Source organism: Nyctibius grandis, chromosome 9 (assembly GCF_013368605.1).
Source record: "Nyctibius grandis isolate bNycGra1 chromosome 9, bNycGra1.pri, whole genome shotgun sequence".
NCBI lineage: Eukaryota > Metazoa > Chordata > Aves > Nyctibiiformes > Nyctibiidae > Nyctibius > Nyctibius grandis.
In genome coordinates this window covers 7,975,394-7,999,326 of record NC_090666.1, presented here as the reverse complement: position 1 = coordinate 7,999,326, position 23,933 = coordinate 7,975,394, and the positions used below count along the sequence as shown (strand labels likewise).

Below are 23,933 nucleotides of genomic sequence, written 5' to 3'. Positions count from 1 at the left end.
CATCAGGCTTGTTTTCAGCTGAGGAGCCATGGAAATACCAAAGCTACTTCTTTTTTTCTTTCAAACTGTTCCAGTTATTTCCCTACCAGCTCTTCCAGAGCAGAGAAGTACTCTTTTAAACCGGCTAACATTAAATTGCTTCGATAATAAACATTATGTAGTTCAAATCTTACTATGGCTAAAAAGAGATGCTAACATCACCCAGGAGTAAGCAGACTTTATCTACTTCTTCCCAATCCATGAAGGACAAATTCTGACCTGATAAAAACAGGAGGCCAGTTGTGCCATCAAAAACTTGGGAGTGAAGCTGACTGTCCCTGAGCTGCAGTTAGAGTGTCAGAGTGGTTAGAAGTAAAACTCTGTAAATACTTTGTGGTAATAAAGCCCCACAAAAATCCAGATTCATTTTGGACAACAGCTTTTAATAAAAGATGGTAAGCACTAGAAACGGGTAAGGCTGATGTGACAGACCTTTGCTGTTTTCTGAGCTTTTTGGGTATCTCTTCTTAGAGAATTTTATTATTGTGAAAAAAATCTGTCTGTTTATACCAGAATTGATCACTCTTGGCTAAAAATTACTTTGCAAATTCATGGGGTCACATGATCAGCTGTGCAGTGTGCCCAGAGTTTGCGTCAAGGATTTGGCCCTTTACGAAGTTGCCCCCATCCTCTCCCCCCGCCTTCTAGTCTCGGGTACAACATACACAAACATTTTAGTACAGCTTTAGGAGTTTGCCATAATAAAATAGCTGTATTGTCTCAAATTTCTGGCAAATTTCTACTATATCCTCATGTGGGTAATTGGCAGTGGTACTGGAACTTGAGACCTCTGGATCCCATGGTGCCTCTGCTGTAGTCACAAGCACATGAACAGGAAGGATGTAGCTGATTCGTAGAACCTTGATGCAGCCCAGTCACTACATGGGGAAACAGACTCACAACAAGAACTGCCAGCCACACAAGCTCAGAGCAGCTGTTCCCCTACAACAACAGGGCCCAGGGAAGTGCTACAAGCTACACCACCAATGTTTCCCTTCCAGAATTATTAGTTTCTCTCTCAGGGTGACATTTTCAAACGGTTAAAAAATAAAATCATCACTTAACATTTTTTTTTTTTTTTTCAAACATGCCTAAATAATTTAAGTTTTCCAAATAGCTCAGCTATGTTAAGTCACCCTCTCTTTTTAATTTTCCAGCTATTTGGTCCTTTATTTTCCTGAGTTCTGCCCTTACTCTGAGTTTAACCTTACGCAGAAGATAAACAGATCCAACCTGCTTTAAAATACTGCCCTTTAAGGTGTGTGTCCACTTTCAAAAGAGTGTACAAAGTGCAGTGGGAATTCCATGTTTGCATTTGAGTGATGCCAAACAGCTCTATTTGCTTTGCAAATTGAAGGTGCTTTTAAAAGAGGACTAGCCTAAAAGTCAAGCCTTGTCTTGCCCTCAGTTCCTTCACTGACCCCTGTACAAATCCCTTACGTTAAAAGGAGTCTCACACACAGCTAGCTCTATAATTAGAAGAGAAAAAGAGTTCTGTTGAAGATGGGCCCAAGAGCATTTGATTACTTACAAGTATTGTGAACGGTAAAACACTCCTAGGAACGGGCAGATATAATTCCAAGCATAGACACACAAGAAATGAAAGGTGAAGAGATACCCTTCTGACACAGCTACGCTTCAGAGCACAGCCACATAATGTAGTTAAAACGTGGATTGCAACACTAAACCACACTGGGCGTGCCAAGACTGCAGTGTTCCCAGAACCAGCCCACTCCCCAGCCCAACCAAATCTACGCCTGCGTCTCTCATCACAGAAAATCTGTTTGCATCACGGTCTGAAGAGAAATGCTGTCTCGCACCTGTTAGTCCTGGGTCTGTCGCATACTGAGCCTCCAGCACATCAAAGGCCAGCTGGTACTGAAGAGCGCGAGGTGGTCCTGTTGTGCTGAGTGTGACTTATGTTACAGATTTTATTTATTTGCAGAAGCCTGCTTGTGAGGAAGCTGACTTATGGAATAAAATAACTTTCAATAATCCTCTCAAGTGGAGAAGCTATCAGGAAGGAGTAGAAGTCACTGGAGATAAGTTAGATTTTCTTTTTTTTAGGAGGGGTTACAAGAAGAGATGTAAGTTTGTTTCACTAATTATTTAAGGACAATATAATAAGATTCCTGTGTAATATCTGCATGGAAATTATAATTACATATCTTACAGTGAGGTTACGGGTCAAACTGTATGGCAGCGGACAAATTTTGAAAAGCAACTGAGCTGATGGGTGTATACAACACAGATTCTAGAATTTCAGTTCCATTTACTCAAAACATTCAGCTTAAAAGCATGACAGGTAATTAACTAGGATAGAAGCAGTGCTTGCAATGCTAAGAAAGCCAGTGTTTACCTATGTTTGTTTATTTTTCTTTCACCACCCTGCCAAGTAAAGATGAGTTATTTGCCTTTTAGGCAAATAATTGGTTTTACCAATATTCACATGTGGAAAACTGTATACGGATATCAACAGAAACAAAAATAATCAAAATCACCCGTAAGAAATGCACCTCACTCTACACTTCGAGATTTTTCAAGGGCCACGCAGGAAAAGTAAAACAGTGAGTACTAAGGAAGTGTGCAGTTAGCTAACAGAAATAAGGCAGGGGAAATCAGTAAAAAGCAATAGCAAACAATAACCTAGGAATAAACTTTTAAAGATACCCAAGTGTCCTGCTCTTACTGACCTCAGTAGAAAATAAACCCTTCTACAGCTTTCTGATTCTGACCCTTAGGCAGCTAGTCCACTTGATGCCAGATCTGGATTCTGACACCTTACTATGTTAAATAACAACTTACATTAAAAGTATGTCCAGGATGGAGGCAGCTCTCGCGGGAAGGTTCTGTTCCGTGCACTTGTGGCATTACAATCTAGCTCAAAGCAAAAGCCTAGTCCAATCCAAACTCAGCTGAAAGCCTCCCACTGATACTGGTTGAATTAAGCAAATACAATTTGAATAAGATCACAAAGATTAGGCACTGCAAAGCAGCAAACACCAGAATATTTTAGAAAGATTTTAATTTTTTGGAAGAAACAGGTTTTCTGAAATACAGGATCAGAACATTAAGACTAAGTAACATTTTAACTTTAATAGAAAACTCAGAAGGATGTAGTATCTGCTCAAATATGTACTTCCACATTCTGCTGCATGTTGCTGTAGCAAATTTATTTAGTTGTAGCTCCTGTTATAGACAGATGGTTCCTACAGCAAAAAGATAGAAAAATAATTTGGATTCAAGTCTAGAACACCTGCAACTTTTCATACGCAAAAAAATAAATCCAGCTAGTCATAGAAAAGTGGCGGATAAGGATTGAGAACAGGGCTGTATATCTGAATAGCCATGACTATATACATTCCAAACTTCAGAAATGAGCATTTTTCCTCAGCCTCATAAAAATAGTTTGTCAACGAAAAATACCAATATGTAATACATTTAATACAATTTATACTTGAATTCAAAGATCTCAGATTATGGAATAATACGCTAAAATCAAATGTACTGCTTTTTCAAATGTTCTTGTATATAACAATACTCTCTGTGTATACAGTGTGCATGCATGTACGTGTATACATGCATGGAAAGAAAGAGGTGTATAGAGATTTGCAGAAAAACTCTACAGCATTATCTGATTTCATTGCAGACCACAGCATACATATTTCCCGGTATCCTTCTAACACAGGCTGCTCTAAAAACCAGTAATGTTGACTGGTATAACCAAATATCTACAACAAGCCTTTTGCTATTATGAATTTCATTATCAATTTATTTCTCCAATCTAGATTTCATTTTTCTAAGAAGTAAATGCTGCTTTGGTAAGACTCTGTACTGTCACGACAAAGTAACTGTGAACATATTGGGCAAAGCCTTGAAAGTAAGAATTAATTTTGATAATTATTAAGTAATAAAGATACCAACAAGTTTTAAGCAGCAACAGATTTAAAATGACTATGTTCTGACTTATTTTCTTCACCAACAAGCATCTCAAGCAAGAAACTAAAACGAAGAGATTGAATTTCCCTGCCTGCCATCACCGTGATGTTTTAAGCCACCAAAGTCACAGCGGGCACGGAAAGAACAGTGGCATCAGCAGAGACCTCCATCCTTGCAGGGCGCAAATTGCATTGCGACACCCTGCCAGCATTGCCTTGGAAAGGCCTGTGATCTGCGGTGTCTGGCGTATGATGCTTTCGTCGGGTCTTTTCTGAATGTGCCGGATGCTCTGTGGTCCTTGTAGTTGTGGCCTGCTCTTGATTTTTCATAGCTCCTTTATTTTTAGGTCTGAAGCTGCTATGCTGCTGTCTTCTGTGTTCAGACCTGGAACCACTCTTTATATTATTCTGATCTGCCTCATTACTGGCAGCTTGTGACTTAAGAGATCCGTTGAACCGCATGTTTTGGTGCTGGGGGTTGAATCTTCGTCTCTGGCTAGAAGGCCCATTCTACCCAGAAAGAAATTGGGTAACTGTTAGGTTATCTGAATCCTTCCAACAGGACAAGAAATACAGCAATCAGAATTAACAAAAATTGAAGAATAAAATTTTCAGTGTAACTAGGAGAGGCAAAACACTGTACAGTTCTGATTGTTGCTGGAGCTCTCTATTTATAACACTTAAAAAGTGAACTGTGAGTAACATGCTACATCTGAGTAGCCTGGAAATACAGATGGCAGGTTCACCACTGATGCCAAATTAAAATCTGCCATGATTCAAGAGAATATGGAAAAGGGGGTGAAATACTAGACATCTCAACAGCAGCAGTTAAGAAGCACTGAAGAACTTGATACTGGCCGATTTTTTCCAAAATCATGAAAATACCTTTCCTGGTAAAGTATTGTGTAAATACTGCAGTAAGACTGCAGGAAGAACAGAAATTCACATGTAAATTAAAGTCAAGTTAAGAATCCACCCGGTGGGAGAGATGTCCATTGTGATATCCTGCTCAGAGGAACCGTTGATCCTTAGTGGGAAGTGGCTGAACTGCTTTACTTGCATTGCCAGGGCAGCCGATTCCATACATGCGCTGACATTACTTAACGCTCCTGTGTTTCCCTTCAGGCACCTACTGGAGCCTAAAATCCTGACAGGGACAAAACTCAGACCAACTTCAGCTGCAGCTTTACCTAAGCACAACAGTACAACAGTATCTAGTAATCGTGCTTCAACAGCACATCAACTGATCACTTGTCAAGGATCAGGAATAAACGTTTCTCCATCACAGCACGTAGGACAATTAGCTATTATGGAGGGTTTTTCTTGTTGAGTCTGTTCACTGCCACTAGTCACCTCTAAACACCAGGCAGTGGTCTCTGCTGGTGTGGCATTTCTGGTATTTCCACCTTGTATGTTCACACTGCCTCAAAAATGAAGCTGGAAAACATAATTCTTGCGTATTTTCAAAAATTATGAATTAAATATATGGACTGCAAACCAGTATTTGATTTTGTATTAACAACTTTCAGTGCTTCATATTTTTCTGAAATTTTTGAAATAATTTAGTTTAGTTCATAACTGATTTCTTACCTGCTTATTTGTCGGGGTTCCTTGGGAAGAAGATTCTGTAGGATTGGAAGAAAGATGACTTTGTACTTTAGTGCTGGCTGTTCTATTATCAGAGTTCTTGATGTTACTATAGGACTTCCGAGTGTGCGTATTTTGCTTGCCAGTTGTTGCATGCGAGGTCATTGAAGAGAGCACTGAACTACATGGTGTTCTTGAGGAATAGTTGTTCTTTGGGTGAGAAACTATAAAAAAAAAGTATTCTGTGTTATCAGTTAAATGATCAACATATAAACATAAGGCTGTATTTTTACCCTGCTTAACAGTTAATTGTGGTAGCATTGTTCTAGCCTTACTTTAGATAATGAAGTAAGCTAGATAACTAGGGTCTAAATTAGGCCATAGTGGTTTACTTCGGTGAAACTGCCTCATCATGAAGCACTTCTGGAGGCTAAAGAGCTAACTAATGTGGTGGAAGTGCGCCGAAACTGGCAGGAGCTTGGCAGAAGCCTAGGCCTTGGTCATCCAAGAAAACTTTTTTACATTCCTGGCACCTGTTGGTTTGCTTGTGAACTTTTAACCAGCTGAGCTGAACACATGTGCTGTCAGGACTATCCCACGCACTGCTGTCCTATCAATAATGCTCCTAACAGGAGTCTTCAGGCAACAAAGGAAGAAACATGAGAAGGAAGTGAGTGGTATGCAAGTAACTCTCTCAGCTGCTCGAGGTCAAAGGAAGTTGTGCCTGCAGACACCACAGACTAAACTAGATTCCAAATTATTCTTTTATCATGGAAGGTGGAAGAGGCTGATGTTTGCTGTCTATACATGTATAAGCTGCAACACAGGTAACAGCCATGAAAGCTTCCTTAGTATATCTAAATATATTTTAAGAAGGAAAAAAAAAGTATAGTGCCTGTTCCTCACTCCTCTCTAAGGAGGTGGTTAACAAAGGTTCTTCTGTACCATGGATATCTGTAAAAACTGGAACTGAATGCAATGCACTAATCCACTTCATGTAGATCATGGCAGTCAGCACTACCAGGAATCACTATTGCTCATCTGCCTGATTTCTTAACCACTTCCATGACTGGATGTGAAGTGCACCGAACAAATCCTTGATTCCTACCTCTCTGCATTCCACAAGCTCTTCAAGCTGCCTGCTTCTGTGCAATGGCCCCTAAGCAGTTTCAAATAGGACTCTGAGGCTATTGAAGTAAAGTTCTTGATCTTAATTTGCTGTTCTGATTTTTCTGATTATGGAATTTTCCTGTTTCCTTCTGGTACAGATGACAAACCAGAGGCTCACTTCAGTGAGACATCTGTTGTTTCATCTAAGAGGTACTTCTATTTTTTCACTTTTAGTACAGAGAAAGATGACGTGGAATCATTTTAGCACCTGAGCATCATCTGTTAGGTTTTCTGAGGCTTTACTCACTCCAACATCAGCTATTTCTCCCACTAGGTGTCCTCTTCAGAAAAACAATGCAGTGATCTGCACAATGAACTGAATTTTCTGTCCTAAGTTCAGTGAGGCCAGCTGAGTCACTGAATTCTACTGCTCTCTCTTGTCTAAAACACACTGCTGCACATGGGAGCCCACATAAAAATCCAGGTGCTTGTCATAAAAATGTTTTTAACAAAAAAGATGTACAAGGAAGGGGTACAACCCACCATCGGGCATTCTGGATACATGTCACTCCAATTCTTTTTGTTTCTTGCTGTCCTTCATTGTAAGTGTATGCTGCCTACCCTCTTCTCATGCTAGAACATGCCTGCCTTCACACAAGCTCTGTGGTTTTGGTTATTGCTTTTGTTAAAGCCCTCAACAGTGGCTGTTCTTAGCTTTAGGCCTGGTATAATCTCTGTTTGAGGGGTACTTGCAGCTCCTAGCACTTGAGGTGCTCCAAACAGAAACATCTTTGCACTGAAGAGTTCTTATCAAAGCCATGCCAACAGCCTCTAAGGTCACTGAGGGCAGATCAGAGCTAAGTTCTTCAGACAGCCAGTGTACTACCAGTCAACTGTAAGATGGCACTGCTTCCCTGCTCAGAGCTGTTCTTTTGACTTCACTGACCTGTCTTCAACAGCTTTGCATCAAAGTACACTTAACTAATGCTTTACTGAAATGAGGTATAAATAATTAACTTGCAGAATTTACTGCAGCTGGAAGTTATTTAGGAAAGTAGTTCAATAAGTTTTAAAAAACAGTCTATGGTTGTCTCAATTGCAGCTGTGGTTCTATTAGTCAGGACAATCTTTACAGACTTTTCAATCTCTTAAGCTTCAAGGTATGAGATAGGGTCTATGAGGTGACTGTGAACAACGCGATGCATTACTGGGAAGCTTATGCCTTCCTTTGAAACATTCTGTGTTGGCTTCAATGAGAAACAGGATATGGGGTTAGATGCATGTCACGGTTTAAAGCTGGGCCGGCTATTAAACCTATGGCAGCAAGAATTAAGTAAGAAGATGGTATTGACAGACTGTCTGACATTTTTTCTATGTTTACTCCTTGAAAACATCAATTATTTTTCTTCCTGAAATTGTTTTCCTTCTGCCAAGATGCACGACTTCAGTATTGCGTTAACAGTTTTTCTCCTGGGTGATGGTGCTGATGGGATATCATGTGACAGGGTAACATCTGGGGCAAAGCATTATAGCATTTACTTTTTTTGGGGAAAAGCAGCATGACAAAGATAAGAAATAGCCTATCTCGTATTTTGCAAAAGTGACATGATAGTTGAAGCAGAAAATTAACGTGAATTTCCAAGCAAAAGGACAGATGATTTGGAAACAGGAACACTTGGGACTACCTTTAGCTTCTGAAAAACCCAGTGAATACTATTATAAAGCTGGGAAGTTACTTCCTAGTATGAGAGATCTGAATTGGTCTCATAACATTATGCTCACAGAGAGAAGCTTCCAATTTACTAGTTATTCATAAATCACCGAGTTTGAGTGTTCCCCAGAGCTGACTTTTATTTCCACTTGGAAATCCTGTTTAGATGGAAAACTCCAACTGGAATTGGAAGTCTCTGACAAAGAGGGCACCGTGCACATGCAGATGGACTCTGCACCTCAGTCTAATGTGTGGTGTACTGTAAAGTGGACTTGTGCATGTTCAGCAAGCCTGCTGCATCCAGATATATCATTCATGTCAGGCTTCCTGCACACACACACACTGGCAGTACACATGCCATTATTTCTGCTGGCATTTCCTGAACAGGTATATGGAACACTATGTTCCGAGAACTTTGGTGTGAGAAATCACCAGCACTTACTTTCTCCACAGAGCAGAATTTGGGTCTTCAGCTGTTCTGTATCACAGGAAAATCGGGCAGACCTGCCCAGCTCTTCATCATATTTCCGTTCACTCACAAAGTGCTGCAAAAATACACACAAGTTAACAGTGATTTGCATTCTGAGTAAAAGACTGTATGGATGGTACAGAAACCAATCAATATGTATCTTAAGTTCACTTTAAAGCTCAGCAAACTCTTGACCCCGCCCTGTACACATGACGTCTCTGCAGAACCAAGTATTTTCCCATCCTTACCAAATTACACGTCTCTCAGCCCAGCGATGGGTGGATCACTCCCACCCTTGGGAAGTGGGTCATTTCATCCGAGTATATGTGTTTGATCACTGAACCTGAAGCCATCAGGTTTACTTGTTAACCGAGTCTGATAAATGATACACAAACAGTAAAACTCCCCACTGCTCCACTTATGAGGGGACAGCTTACACTTCTCTGATAGCATCTGTACACCGCTCAGAGGTGCCATAATGCTTTCAGAAGGTATGCTTCCCCCACGGAAAGCTAGTTACCCTTTGGCCCACAGCAGGAATGAATGGCCTGGGCGTGTGAACACGACAGCTCTTTCTTGGCATTTATGCAAACAGCTAAAATACCCAAGCAGAAGTGAATGCCTGACCTTAATTTCAGCCCTGAGTTCAGACAGTTGTGCTTCAGCCATCTGACTGGCTAGGTCCGTCAGTCTCTTCAGCTCCTCAGCCTTCCTCTGCCGAGCAGTCAGGATTTCCACTGACAAATACCAAGAGTCAATAATTAATGCTAGGAAGGTAAATTGCTCTGTAATTCATTACTCTTTGGGCATTAACACTGCACAGCATGTGAGACACACACACATTATCTCGGACCCCCAGCTCCAACTGGACTTCCAGTATGCTGTTTGCACGGATTAAGTCAATCATCGTATTTAACAGATCTGCCTGATGTTGAAAAATATCTGGAAACGGGATAGCTGTCAGAAAATCAAAGTTAAACCAACCCTTCAACATTTAGACAAACAGGGGTAGAAACATGTTGTTTTGAGTGTTCCAGTGCTTTATTTATAAGCACAAAATCAGGGAGCTTTCCATGGAGACATGGAAAGAAGCATTACATTGAGTCAACAGCCTGTTTCTGAAGACACTCTATATTTTCTTTATACAGGGGCATTTCAGTTTCTCTGAAAAAAATCTACTAACATAGTTTACATTAAAATCACCAGCATTGCAATTTTGCTTTCAACTACAGAATATACACAGTTGCCATTTCTACAGCAAAGCAGTATTACAAAGGCCAACAGTCTTTATGAAAAAATACTATTTTGAAAAAAATAGTATGAAAAAAGTATTCACTACTGCCCGTCTTGTATATTTTATATAAGGAAGGGGTGAATAGTTATATTCTTGTAGGAAAAGGTTAACCATGAACCACAGAGCAACGGTCCACTCTCATGCAGGATAATATGACATTACAATTTTATATGCAAACTCTATTACCTACATGGTGACTCAATGTAAAAGCAACAACTAATTAATTGGCTGGTGGGATCAGCACTTATGGCAGAGAGGAAAGATAGTATCTAAATGTAAAATAATAATAACCATAGTCTTTTGTCTAGAGCTTATGCCTACAGGCAGGGTGAGTGGTAGTTGTTGTGAACTATCCTAAGGCCGCAGACTCCATTACAGCTGTGGAGACTTTGGCCTCTTTGCCTTCTTTTGCCACAAATTTCCAGAGCCGACTTGGCAAGTCACCTAACCAGCTCATACTTCGTAATGACATTTCTTTAGGTGAGAATTAATGTTATTTCACAGAGAGTTTGTTTCTCAACCCATTATCATTTATGCAATCAGATGGTGCCTTCTTTTGAAAGTATCATAGAATCACAGAATAGTTTGGTTTGGAAGGGTCCTTTAAAGGCCATCTAGTCCAACCCCCCTGCAGTGAGCAGGGACATCTTCAACTAGATCAGGTTGCTCAGAGCCCTGTCCAGCCTCACCTTGAATGTTTCCAGGGATGGGGCATCTACCACCTCTCTGGGCAACCTGTGCCAGGGTTTCACCAGGTACAGCCTGGTCCAGCAGGCGCAGGGAGACAGAGCTGTGTCTGTACAGCTGTGTGGGAGCAACCAAACCATACGATAGAGGAGTGCGTGTCACACAGGGCAGGGAAGGCAGAAGGTGGCTACAGTTCCTTTAGCCCTGTTGGTAAATCTGTGCCTACATTATTACTTCTGCTAAGAACAGATGCGTATCTGTCTCTCTAGCTGATCTTTTAATTTCATTTTTTTTGTGGAATACAGTCTACAAGTCTGAGAAACTTTTACCAGATTTAATTAACAGTTTACTAGCTGTTTTTCTTTGTCCAATAGTTCTGCTTTATTGCTTAGTCTAGGTACTGCTAACATTGTTTCTCCCCAAGGTTAGCATCCCCTTTGCTGAAGTGACTGCCCAAACCATATGATCTCATCTCAGACTGGCACTCATTCTGCATGAGATGCCAGCCAAATACCCGTTTAAAAAAACCCCTTAATTTATAATACTTGGAAATTTTCCCAGTATTGACAGTAATAGCAAGATTACCCACTGTAAAATAGTCCTCCAGTGCAGCAAAGAGATGTGAAAATAAATAATTTAAATCTTGGTTAGCATGTTACACTCCTATAACAACTTTCTGCCTAAAGTTCTGAAGGCACTTTACAAGCCCTTGACAGCCTTGAGAGACAGCAGAAACTACACTGTTAAGGACAGGTACAGGGGCCATCCAGTGTCACATGGGGAGCTGGCACAAAAGCAGGGAAATAGAACCTGCCATGTGCAAATGCAGCACTTCACATGCCTGTAGATAAGAATTAGGTTTACTTTCCACAAAAATTACTAGTATACCTGGACAAGATTAATGAAGGGGCCCTATGATACCATCAGCCTTGGACAGCAGATTTCCAAAATGTGTTTTTGTTTATGCAGTCAGGGCTTAGATCCATGTCTGCTGGTATCAATGGGAATTTTACCGTTGGTTTTCCTGGGAGTGAGTGCACGCCCTGTAGCTGATTATGGCTACCTGGTCTCTGCAGGTAACCAAAAACTGCTGATATGTTTCCATTCACAACTCCTCCCCAGAATAACACAGAACTCCAAATCTGCATCTATTTCATGTTAGTACTAGAAAAGTTAGGATACAAATTCCAAAGAGAAACTAATGCCAATCTTTGCTGTAACAACTCATACCTTTTAGTTTCTACACATGTACAACTGCAAGAGACTTAGCCAGCAATGGAGGATTTAGATTATTTTTTAAAACAAACATTTAACTAGTACACATTTGTGAACTAAGTAAGAGTTCTAAGTGCAAACGAAGCATTCAAGAATGTTACATATATTTGTGACCCTTCTTGGAAGGACCTTAAATTCACAAATCAATAAAAGGATTCTATGCATACATAGCAGTGATATTTTCATTTGCCAGGCAAAGTATCATTCTAACAATACTTTGGTTACTCTTCAGTTCTTGCTTAGTGCTCTCTATTGAAACACATCCCCTTGATTACTGGGCCATGAATACCGTATCGCAGATGGGGTATAAGGCAGATATTGTGGTAGCCTCATACAGGACTCATCTTGCTTTTTTTTCCCCAAACCAGAATATACCTATGCAAAAACCAGAGATGACATGAAAGCCTGGAATCAGATCAACTCCCACAGATGATTAAGGGAACAGATTCCAGTAAACATCTGGTTTTTGATTTTTTATTGTTCTAATTCATAAGCTTGATCACTATCCCTTAAAGCTATGCAAGGCCACACAATAATCTGTTCCCCTAGTTACTTCCAGTATTCTAACTCATATACATAATATAAGCAAGCAAACAGTGATTAAGAAAGGGAAACGATGTAATCAACAAACCACAGAAATAAGAAAAAAAAAGGAGTGGTCAAAAAGCTCTAATAAGTAAGCAGAATTAATAAAATAATTGAAATCTAACTTCATATTAACTTCTGGTTTTCCTTAATTTCATAATATTAAAATTTTGATGCACAATCCTTATAGATAGAAACGATACAGAAACTATCCAAGAACATCAAAGACTTATTTGATTGTATACGTATACAATGAAAGATGCTGGAATGCTGCTAACCAAATTTACGTGCTGTGTAATTTTCTGCCAAGCAAAACAAATGTTTCTGTGACTATTCCAAAAGTTCCCTATGTATTTTTTTACTTACTGGCTTCTTCTTTAACTTTATCAATTTCTGCCATTAATGACACTTCTTTGTCTACGATGCTAAAAAAGGAAAAAAAGAAAGAAAAAAACCACAATTTAATCCATGCTAGAACTCCATCAAAATCAAAAGCTATAACTACACAAAGACTTCAGACCTGAGTTATGGGCAGTTTTGAAATTAATAAGGCTTAAAAAATGGAAGCTGAAGAAATAGCTAGGCAAACTGACTACAAAAAAATTAGTGATAATCACTGTACGCTGATTTACACAAACATCTCACTGGCCTGTCCATGTGTCTGCACAGATGTAGAAGTGACCCTGATTTACCTCTTCAGCACTGCCTGGGCACAGCAGCCCTCAAATGACTAAACAGTCTCTTTCCTAATTAAGCCAGATATACCATTGCTGCTACCCAGGTTAATGGAGCTTAGTTTTTAGTGCAATATTAAGAAAAAAACAGAAAGAGGTCCTTCTCTTCCTTAAATAGAGATATTCTTGCAAAATATGTCAGGGTAAACAAGAAAATAGTTTGTGATGTAAATAAGCATGAATGTACGTCCATAATAGAGGTCAGCTTCCTTGCCCCACATTCTCTCCAGGACTGGGAAGCTGTGGTTCCACTTTTACCTGGCCTTCCTAAAGGTCTCATGTGCCTCTCCTTTCACAAATCTCTGGTGCACAAGCCCTGACAGTGCTTTTTAAGCTGTCAAAATGCAAACCGCTCAGGTGGGCCTCCTGAGAGCAGGCAGTGGGTCTGCTAAATTGTTCACATCACCAACCCAGCGACGTTGTTCAGTGAAAGAACACCGCTGCAGACTGCTCTCCAGTGGACAGTACTCTGGTGTGCCGCTCTATTTTCCCTTCACTACATTATTCTTAGTCATGTTCACATTTAATAAACACCACCAGTGTTAATGTTTATGTTTGCGTAAGTGAGTAAACTCAAGCAGCTGGGGGGAAATCATAAAGAGTAGGTTAAACACCAGGAGTAAATCCAGGCATGCACTCAAGGGAAGAGTGGAGTTCTCAACCCTTTCAGTGAAATCATCCTTAGATGTAAGCTTTCATACCCAGTGAACACACTGAATTATACATGAACTAGCTTCCATCAGGAGGAAGACGTTACAGAAAACTCAAGAACAAAACGTGTGTCTAGAATGCCCGTGGCAAGAAAGGAAAGATCCTACAACATTCAGTGGGCAGCAACCAAAGACAGAAGATTTACAGAAGAGAGGAGGACTGAGGGGTTGTTAACTAAACCAGGTAAAGATTAGGGAGCAGGCAGCGTGGGCAACACATGGCAGATATACAGCTGACTCAACCAGAGATTCACCAGCTAGAACGTGTTCAAGTGCCATGCAGCCTTCCTTGAAATCTGCCCACAAATTAACCGAGCTCATACAGAAGGTTTGCAATAGAAGTTCTACGGAGTACTACCCTTGGGCTTTACCAACCATGCCACCTTTGGAGGAGAGGCTGTTACCTTTACACTGCCTCCTAAGAGCCAACAAGAGGGACAGAAGCAGGTTGGCTGATGGCAGAGGACGCAGCAAGACAATAAAATTGCAGCATTAGACATTTTTCTGTTTCAGACATATAAACAAGACTAAAAATACTGTTTTGGCCTGCCAGATCAATTTAGTGTGACCTACACACCAGAGGACATAGAACAGCAGGGTTTTTTTATGGTAGAGCAGATCAGTTAAGAGGCATACACTTACAATGAAAGGACACACGTGTTCCAGTTGGCCCTCAATATTCTCCAGGCATAAGCATTAAGCCTGGACTCCAAATAGGCAGGTGATGATTCCAGCTTGCTAATCTAAGTAGTGATAGCTTTTCAGAATCAATCTATTTTCAATTAGCTTTTGTAACTACACGGTATAATAAATTTCCTTGGCTTTCACAGCATGTGGCTGAAATGAGTCTTGCAAGTTTTCACCCGTTTCTACCCTCCACAAAAAAAAAGATTTTAATGGTCTTTAGTATTTTCCCCTAAATTTAAAAAGTCCACACATTTTCACTTTTGCTGTCTGTTACAAAAGTGCCTCCCTAGTGTACTACACAGGTTATATAAACATGAGCTTTTGGCTAGAAAAATATTCAAGCACCAAGCTCACAACAGCAGAGCTCATCAGAACTGTGTTTTGGCTCAGTTCATTCCATGACTGTCCTCTCCCCACTCCAACAACAGATCCTTGCTAAACTGCCTGGCCCCTAACATTTTATTTTCATGCCAAATAAAAACACTTTTAATACCAAAAAGAGAACAATGCCACAGCGGCCCTATATTAATCATATTTTATAGTCAGATCTCATCTGTTACTACACAGTTTTCCACTCCTAATGTTTTAGTGTGGTCTCTGATGAACATTTCAGGAAAGTGTTCAGATGTTGTAGTAGTAGAGGTCAGGACTCCGATGAATTTGACGGAGAACCGTCACCTGACTACTTCCCTTGTAGCTACAAACCAGCTTTGGGAAAACTAAAGAATAAAACAAGAGAAAAAGTGCTTAGTGCCTTTGTCAATCTGAGACTAGTTAATGTGATAAACATTTCTTTAATGGACAGATCTTTACGGGGTTGCCCTTCCCTGAAGACAATGCAGCTGTACTAACTTACACCAGCTGAGGATGTGGATTCTCTCTCTCTCGACAAAAGGGAAGGAACATACTGATTCTCATCTGTGTACAGCCACATTTCTCAGCTTGGAAATCATGAACTACTATATGTCAGGAATAATGGGGGAAGTTAAAGTTTCCTTAGAAATGTCATAGGCCAACCAGCTACATTGCTTCTTCGTTTGCATAAGGGTCAATTATTAAGGAAATGGAGTAGGAATCAACTTGATTCCTTCCTAGTCACACAGAGCACTTCAGTGCAAAACTGACCAACTCCTCCTCCATCAAGAACTTCACAGAATCACAGAATGTTAGGGATTGGAAGGGACCTCGAGGAAAGCTGGAACACTGGATTAGAAAAAAAAAAGACAAAAGACAAAACAAATACAAAAAGAAAACTAAATGTTAACAAATATAAGGAGGAGAAAGGACAAGAACACTATGGAAAAATCAATGGATCAAATCTTGTCTCTTGTTCCTGCTAAGATCCCACTGTTTTAACATGAAGCTCAGAGAGCCACTTAAGCTGAACAGCTTCTTAACTCATGAGAATTTTAACTGGTTTAATGTATTTTTTGGAATAATGCCCTGCTCAGCCTCAACAGGATGATCATGATCAGACCACAGTGCTAGCATTATTGAGAACTGCTCAAAGCTTGGCTCAGCAACACCTCCTAGGAATGCATTTTCTTTCAATGCTTCTTAGCATCCACTTGATACCAAAATGTTTTATCAAGCTGGTACACTCCAGTGCACAGCCTGCAGCCATTGGTGTGCTGTGGAGAAGTGGATACTGGGTGCTATAGGAACTTTCTGCACATTCACATATCACCAGATTTGGGCTCTAGCAGAGCAAAGAACAGAATGCATTTCAGATCTAAAGACACCTCTGGGAAAACGTCCTGCTAATTCCTTCCTCCCTAGTTATGCTGTTTCTCTTGGGTCTTCTATAGATGTTAGGAACCAGGGTTAAAATCATAAACATGCTTCTTTAGCTGAGGTTCTGGAGAGGTCATACCCGTGTCATTTTTTTCTGATTACTCCCAGCACTAACATTCTATAAGGCTTCAGCCACCCCTCTCCTTCCCTCCAACATCAGCACTTGAATATATTCCATACACCATTTGAGACTCCTGTGACAAACACACAACTCAGCGGCACTACCACTTCCTTCTCTCAACGTACCTGAATCCATGCCCTAATCATCAGTCCATAGGATCCCCTGCTGTAGAAGTATTTGTCAGTTCTGCTATAGGTGTTCAGTTTTTTTATGATACATTTATAATACTCACTGGAGCAAATACTGGGACTCAAATCCCCTCTCCCATTGACCAGGTTTGCGGACAGATCTGATTCAAGTGAGTCTTATACTCCCTGACTGATGCTGGAGCCAAAACAGAGTTAACACTACTACCTCTTTCTTTTCTGTCTCCCTTTGCCACACCTCTCTCTGAAAGGACTGATTCTGTTCTTTTCTTCAGGATCAGGGCCTGGGTATCAAACTCCAGCTATCAGCATCAGATCATTCACTGCAGGTGAATATCTATAGTTCAAAGCACAGGATTCAGCACTGTTTCATTATAATATCCAGACAAAATTTTGAGGAGGGGTTCAGGAAGAAAACAATTTTGTTGGAGGAACACAGCAAGGCAGAGGCTTAACGTAGAGGACGTGCAAATAGGGCTAGGACACAGCCAGTACTCGTGCTGTAGAGATATGAGATGCAGCAGAAGAGATAGCAGCTCTCTACAATTCATTTTGCTGAAGTGATTCTGAAGGCAAGAGCATAAGTGTCCTATTCCTGGTCAAATGGACAGTACTTGTGCCTTGGACTTATGCAGGCAGAACTCACACTAGTATACAATGGCAAAAGAGCTGCAAACGTCAAACTGCAATGAGTTGCCGGCCCAGCAATGACAGGGCTAAATTATGCTGACAGTTGCCTCATTTCACAGTTTCATACTCAGAACAAATTCTGAATTTGTTCTGACACTAGTGGAAACAAATTAATCTTCCTCTAGTTTACTGTATGAAATGTAGTGCTTGCACAGTGAAAAAGAAAAGATATTTTTGGTCAGCTGCAATACCTCAAAATCCCACTAAAATGATTAAAGTTATTAGTGCCTCTTCAGAAAAGCTGCTTCAGATTGCCAGGGTGGCTGATTTATAGCTTTACTGATGAGAATCACAAGGGTTCCAGATGACCAGAATCTTCTCTTTCCTTCTGCCTCTTCTAGGCATTATGATAAACCTATTGTGCCTGAAGAGATGGGGAAATAAAAAGACCAAGCTGACAAGGAGACAAACATGCTGACACAACTCACAAAGGTAGGCCACAGCCGCATGGCCCAGAGGTTACTGTTAAGAGTGTAATTCAAATGAGCCCTTTCAAAACCCTCTCAAACCCCTCAAAATGTCAATTTTCTCCTTGAGGTGTTTAATAAGCTTCACTCTCCCCTGACCCAGCTTTGTGCATAGTTTGAGAATGAATGTTGTTTTGGAGACCTGAGGAAGACACAGTCAGCTGTGGCATTCTGACCAACTGCAGCAGGGCTTTTCATCTGGAAGGGGGAAAGAACTATGTTTTCATGGGCATCCTCTGGGGTCTTGTTCAGCAGGTGAGACGCTGGAACACTGAGGTACAATTCAAGTCCTTTTTTCATGAGGGAGTTAGTTGTGGGACACTGCTGGAGTTTGACAGCTTAGGCTTCAAAAAAATACAATACACCATTCTCCAGTGATTTTGCTCTTTCAGTGGGCTTTGGAACAGATCCCAGTAGTTCCTTAAAGTTGCACTGGTTAACAATCTGCTGACAAACTCAAGTAAGGTTGAGGGACGTTAGTACTGTCACTGTCTCTGCTATATCCGAGCTGAGATTACATGCAAATTCATGGGATAATCCTGATAAGCTCAGTGTTGGTCTTTAAGTATTATGCCTTATTTCATGTACACATTTCCCTTCTAGCATGAACATATTTGACCCACAGGTGGGGAGAAAAGACAACTGATAAGAACCTCTAAGCCAATTGTGTATTTCACAAAAGAATCCCCCACCTCCATCCAAAAACCAGAACTGTCCCTCTCAAACTTTCAGCACAAGGAACTAGAATGATGTGATGAGAATGTAAATATAAAGCCCAATCAGGTGTAACGGGTGATTACAAGCTTTATAGGATTACTGAATAGGCATGCTATTTTGTAACAGGAGAGATGGTACTTCAAGTTTTCTTTAATTAATAAACCTGCAGGAAAAGCTGTTGTTACATTACATATTTTGCCATGTCTCAGTAGAGGATATTCTTCCAGTATTAGCTCAATAGTATTTAAATGTTCTGGTGCTTGAAGGCTATTATTTGATCACTGTATTAGCACATGCACAGTGTTTACACAGCAAACCAGATTACATGGATTTTCATTCTGACCACAAATACAGTCTGACAATAAGCAGATAAACAAAAGACAGAATAAATCAATTTCACTGAAATCATTCCCTCAGTAGTGTACCATCTGGTAAAAGTTAAAATGTCAAAGGCTGTGAGTTATTCAAGTTTATTTTGTGTTATTCTTTATCTACTTTCACTAATATTGCTCTCTTTAGCAGCCAGCTAGCACAGTGGGGTCTGGTAAAGCCATCATAATTAAAGGTCTATTTGCATTTTTCTTTTAAGATCTCTTTACAAACAATTAGAAATTTATTGCCTGATCATAAAAACTTGTTTAAGCTTAAAACTGACCTGGAAAACCTTCTCCTGAAAGATCACTTCTACACTTTATTTATTTAGAAATGAAGGCATCACCTCAGGATTTGGCAGAGTTTTACCAGTTGTGAGTATGAGTTGTACCATGGCTTGTTAGCATCCTGCACATTCTTACAGAAATAGGAAAGAAATACTTTACAAACTTGAGTCTCAGTTCTGATCCGATTACTGAGGTATCTAAGTATCTTACTGGTTCTATATATTTTAGCCTAAACACACTCTGACAAGGCAGAAGACTCTGGTCCCTGTTGTTGGGCTGCTGCTACAGAGGAGAGGTAACTTTCCCAAAAGCACCCTGGAAAGTGGCTACAAAGAAAGGAGAAGAGTCTGGCTCTTTGGTCTAACACCTGTTGAAATGTTTTGAGATAGTTATTCTCTATATATGTTTAATAAGTCAGATTTCTTCGTAGTCTGACAACAATGAGATCCGAAAGGATATATTCACTTTTCATCCACAATGACATGCACAAAAGCAACATCTATCTCCATGGCCCCAAAAAGCACATGTGCTTGTGTTTTAGTGAGGATGACAAACGCACCTATGAATGACCGGGAGTGCAGAGGGGAGGTGCAAGGCCATGAAGTATGAACAACAGGCTAAGAGACAGTGTAATCCACCTTTGGATTTCACCTTTGTAATCTGTCTTCGCAAGCTTAGTAAAAAATACAGGGGTGAAGCAAGTATCTGTAAAAGCAAAAGGTGCCAGAAGGGGGACATTATGTATCTCACTGAAACCTAACCCCTGCCGCTCCACCCCCAATTTCATGAGCTCCATCTGTTCTCCCCACTAATACACAGCAAGTGTAATCCCAGACTGCTGGAGGTCACAAGAAGAGAGCAAGCACAAGCCCCTCTCCTGGTGCTGTAGCTCTGCAGACAAGTAGCCAGCCTGAGGCCAGAGCTGTTGGATCACGTCCTGCCAGACCCCCCAGGCAGCAGGGGCAGGGCCCAGGGGCCTTGATAAAAGCACTGGTCTTTGAAGGTACCTGAAACCTCCGCTGGGCCCAAGGAAACCAAAATGCCTGGGAGACTGTTTTTCCCTTCTCTGCACTGGCAAGGTTATGGACTGGATCGTGTGACTGATGGGCAAACAAATATCAGAACAAACTGCAAGAAGATTTGAAAATCTGCACTTTAGAGGCAGGACTACCAAAGGTCAGCTGGCGGACAGACACAGACAGAAAGCTAATGAGGACTGCCCGGAAACAGAGAGAGAAACAGCACAGGAACCCTCTTCAGTGTAAAGCAATACCAGTCCTGGCCTTTCCAGTCATCTGCCCACGCTCTACACTACCACATCGCTAACACAAATGGGCAGCTCTTCATCTGGTGCCACTGATTCTGGGCTACGGGCAACAGAAAGCCATCATCTTTACAGCTTGCCAAGTAGGGGTCCCAGAGAGGGCACGACTGTGTTCATTCACTGCTCATCACCCAGCACTGGGTTAGTACAGACACAACTATGTTCTTTTAAATGACTTCTTCCCCCATTCAACCACTTCCCTGCTTTGATTTTAACTTAGAAAACATTGGAAAAACTGCTTTATCTTCCCCAAACGTACAGTACATGCTTTCTAGTTGTTCCCTGAATGTATTTTAATATATTTTTAAATTGCTAGTATTGCCAAACTCCATTTTCCCAGCATTATGTCAGAGTCAATTTTTTATCCAGGCTATGGTGGAGCTTTCAAGTGCTTTTTGTTCACTCAAAAAAATCATCAACTGTGTTGGTTTTCATGCTTTTTATAAAGCATTGGACAGACCAATGTTTTGAGATGCAAAGAGCAGAGGAAGCTTGCCTTTCTTTGGTCCAGTTCTGCATGCAGTCTAATTAAACCTGGCCCATACTTTTCTACAGACTATTTTCCGTTTGTGGTTGGAAGCAGACTGTATGGGCAAGTAGCAGATGTTTCCTTTTAGTTCTCCATATGACTGTGTGGATGCCCAATATGTGAAAATTATTTTCTGGCAAGAGGTGTTATGAGGAACTGTGGCTCCTTTTGTGCTCTACACATTTCACTCAGATTTCCTGGGGCTCTCTTTCTATCCCCAAGATCATTACTCAGTCTCTTGGCAGAAAAGCGAGAACACAATTAAACATGCACGTTTTAACCTTGGCAACAAATGGCTCAAGTGCACTCTAGTAAGAGGGCAGTTCACCTAGCTTTTCTGACCTTCCCCTTAAGCGCTCTTTGGTATTCTTCTTTTCCTTGCCCTACGCTACTGTGAGACATGGCTATGCTCTGACATGTTTTACATCCAAGCAATAAGTGGAGCAGCTTATGTTCTCACTCACAGAAAGGTATTCCTGAAAACCATACACCAAAGCTGGATGCAATGAGGAGAAATACTGGCTCAAGAAGTACTGTTAGAAGGATCTTCCTCATAACTTTCAGGTGCGCACGTGAGAAACACTGAGAAACAGTGCCCTTCAGCTTGCTCTGCCCAGTGCACTCACAGCCTTGGGGAAATAAATGTCATAGAAAGCCCTGCAAGAGCAGGGGCGATAAGAGTGCTAGATCACAGCAGCAGCACAATCCACACGAGACTTCTCACAGACTGGGGCAAAGTGCCCTGCCTAGGCTGGACTGTAAAATGCTCTGGTGTCTTCTGGCATGAAAAGCACTGTATAAAAGCAAGTCATTATCACTTGTTCTGAGCATGCAGAGAATTACTCCAGTTGGCAAGAACTCCTGAGAGGCTCCTTAAGAAAGTGAGCCCACTGCAGTGTTTTTAAATAAACATCTTTCTGGGATTGTTTTTTGGCCCCATTTCATTAAAAAGTTAAATCTGGAAGCAAGCACTGCATTTTTTTCCCAAGCATTTACAGGTGTTCACAGCACACCTGCTCCATACCACTCCTTTTTTAGACTGTGGGAGGGTGGTATGCACTGTTGTGCCAGACAGGTGACTTTTTAAATAGCAGCATAGTACTGACTGAGCGTGTTCAGGAGTAACTTCCCTCCATCACTTAGGTCAAGCTGTGAAATACTGAGCCAGACAGAGACATGGACTTCCACTGACAACTATCACTCAACAGTTTCTGCTGCTAAAAGGAAAAGTTCTTGTGAATCTGCCTGCTGAAGCTTTCAGGACATCTTAGGCCATGCGAGCTATTAATTTATCTCCATAATAATGGTTTCATATGCTGTCTCAAGGTAGAAGGAAAATATATGATGCTATCTTTGCACTTCATTCTTTCTGTGATTGGTAAAATCATGACAGGATTAGAAAAAAAAAAAAAGATTATTAGAAAGTCCAAAAGACTACTGACTCTTGCAATGCAGTTTTGATTCTGACCTTGACAGTAAATGCAAAAAGGACGACACAAAAAGGGTCTTTTATCCTATTGCCAAAGGAAGAAAAATGCATTCAGCTGCAACACAAGATTAAAGCTTCTGACTTCATTTAGCTTCACTAAAACCCCTTAGGTGTGACAGCTGTGTGTAACAGGAACCGGTTACGCTCCCTTCTAGGTTACGGTATTGAGCCCATTCAAGTATTCCCTGCAGTTCTGACCACAGACAGCACTTAGTTGCTGTTGTATGTTTGTCTATTGTACATCTCAACCAGTCCACACTCCAGCAGCAACTGGGAGAAGAACTTGCAAAAAAGCTTTGGAATCACTATCACAAAGGGACAAGATATCATTGTCATGCACTTGGTTTTGGTTACTCCATAGCATTCTGGGAGTAACACTTTGGCTGAATTGCTTAATTTCCCTTGATAGACAAGTTGACTGTGCCACAGTGAAATTCCCATGCCCAAGAAGGGTGATAAACGTGCAAGAGGCTGAGTGTTCACTTAATTACCTTATCCTCCTGCTACCACTCATGATGCTTTGTTCAACTTTGAAGCAAGGGTACTGCCACGTAAATAACACAAACTGAACAGTTCAGCTCAGGAACAGGATGTGTTGACAGTATGAGGTCTGAAGCTGTATGTGTCACTGGTTCTGGTGATTTCTACTCAAATCCAGTGAATCTACATCAGCTGGCAGCAAGTTTTTGTAAACGAGGCACTAAAGACAGCTCTTCCCATCTTTTTCAGAGTTTAAGCCACAAGGTCATACGAAGTATCCCAGAACTGTTTTTAATTTTAGCAAAGAATGTGTTAAGTCACACATTTTACTGTTTAAACCAAATTCTCCCTTCATTCATTTGAAGAAAACCCTAAATATTAGGCTTATGAGCTGCCAAAAGCAATGTAGTCCACACTGAGATTTCCATAAACATGTCCTGACATTATACTCTCCTTCTTGCAATGTTATGCTACGTGCGTGAAATTGCTTTGTGAGGCCTGAACATTCAGAGCACAGATCTGTTACATTCTAGAGCTTCTGGGAGACTCTACCCCAATAATTCAGGCGCTGAAGCTGGTAGGAGGTAAAATTAAATGACGCCTATTCAAATGTTTTCCAGGCTATTTTTCATCATTTTAAGTCTACTTGAATTTACATACTCTTTTGGGGTCATTTTGTCTTTTCCCCTAT

At 40.8% G+C, this 23,933-nt stretch overlaps 1 protein-coding gene across 2 annotated transcripts in view; it reads right to left on the bottom strand.

The window, feature by feature from the left end:
* Nucleotides 1-3,047: 3,047 nt before the first annotated feature.
* The window catches only part of SPATS2L (spermatogenesis associated serine rich 2 like), a 149,661-nt gene continuing 128,775 nt past the window's right edge, over nucleotides 3,048-23,933 (bottom strand). For both annotated transcript variants that reach the window (XM_068407627.1, XM_068407626.1), the window contains exons 9-13: nucleotides 13,062-13,120; nucleotides 9,482-9,591; nucleotides 8,828-8,930; nucleotides 5,568-5,788; nucleotides 3,048-4,487 (exon numbers count right to left, since the gene is read on the bottom strand). In XM_068407627.1, coding sequence (XP_068263728.1) covers nucleotides 4,089-4,487; nucleotides 5,568-5,788; nucleotides 8,828-8,930; nucleotides 9,482-9,591; nucleotides 13,062-13,120 — 892 coding nt within the window. In that variant the 3' untranslated portion in view covers nucleotides 3,048-4,088. The remainder of the gene's footprint in view (nucleotides 4,488-5,567; nucleotides 5,789-8,827; nucleotides 8,931-9,481; nucleotides 9,592-13,061; nucleotides 13,121-23,933) is intronic.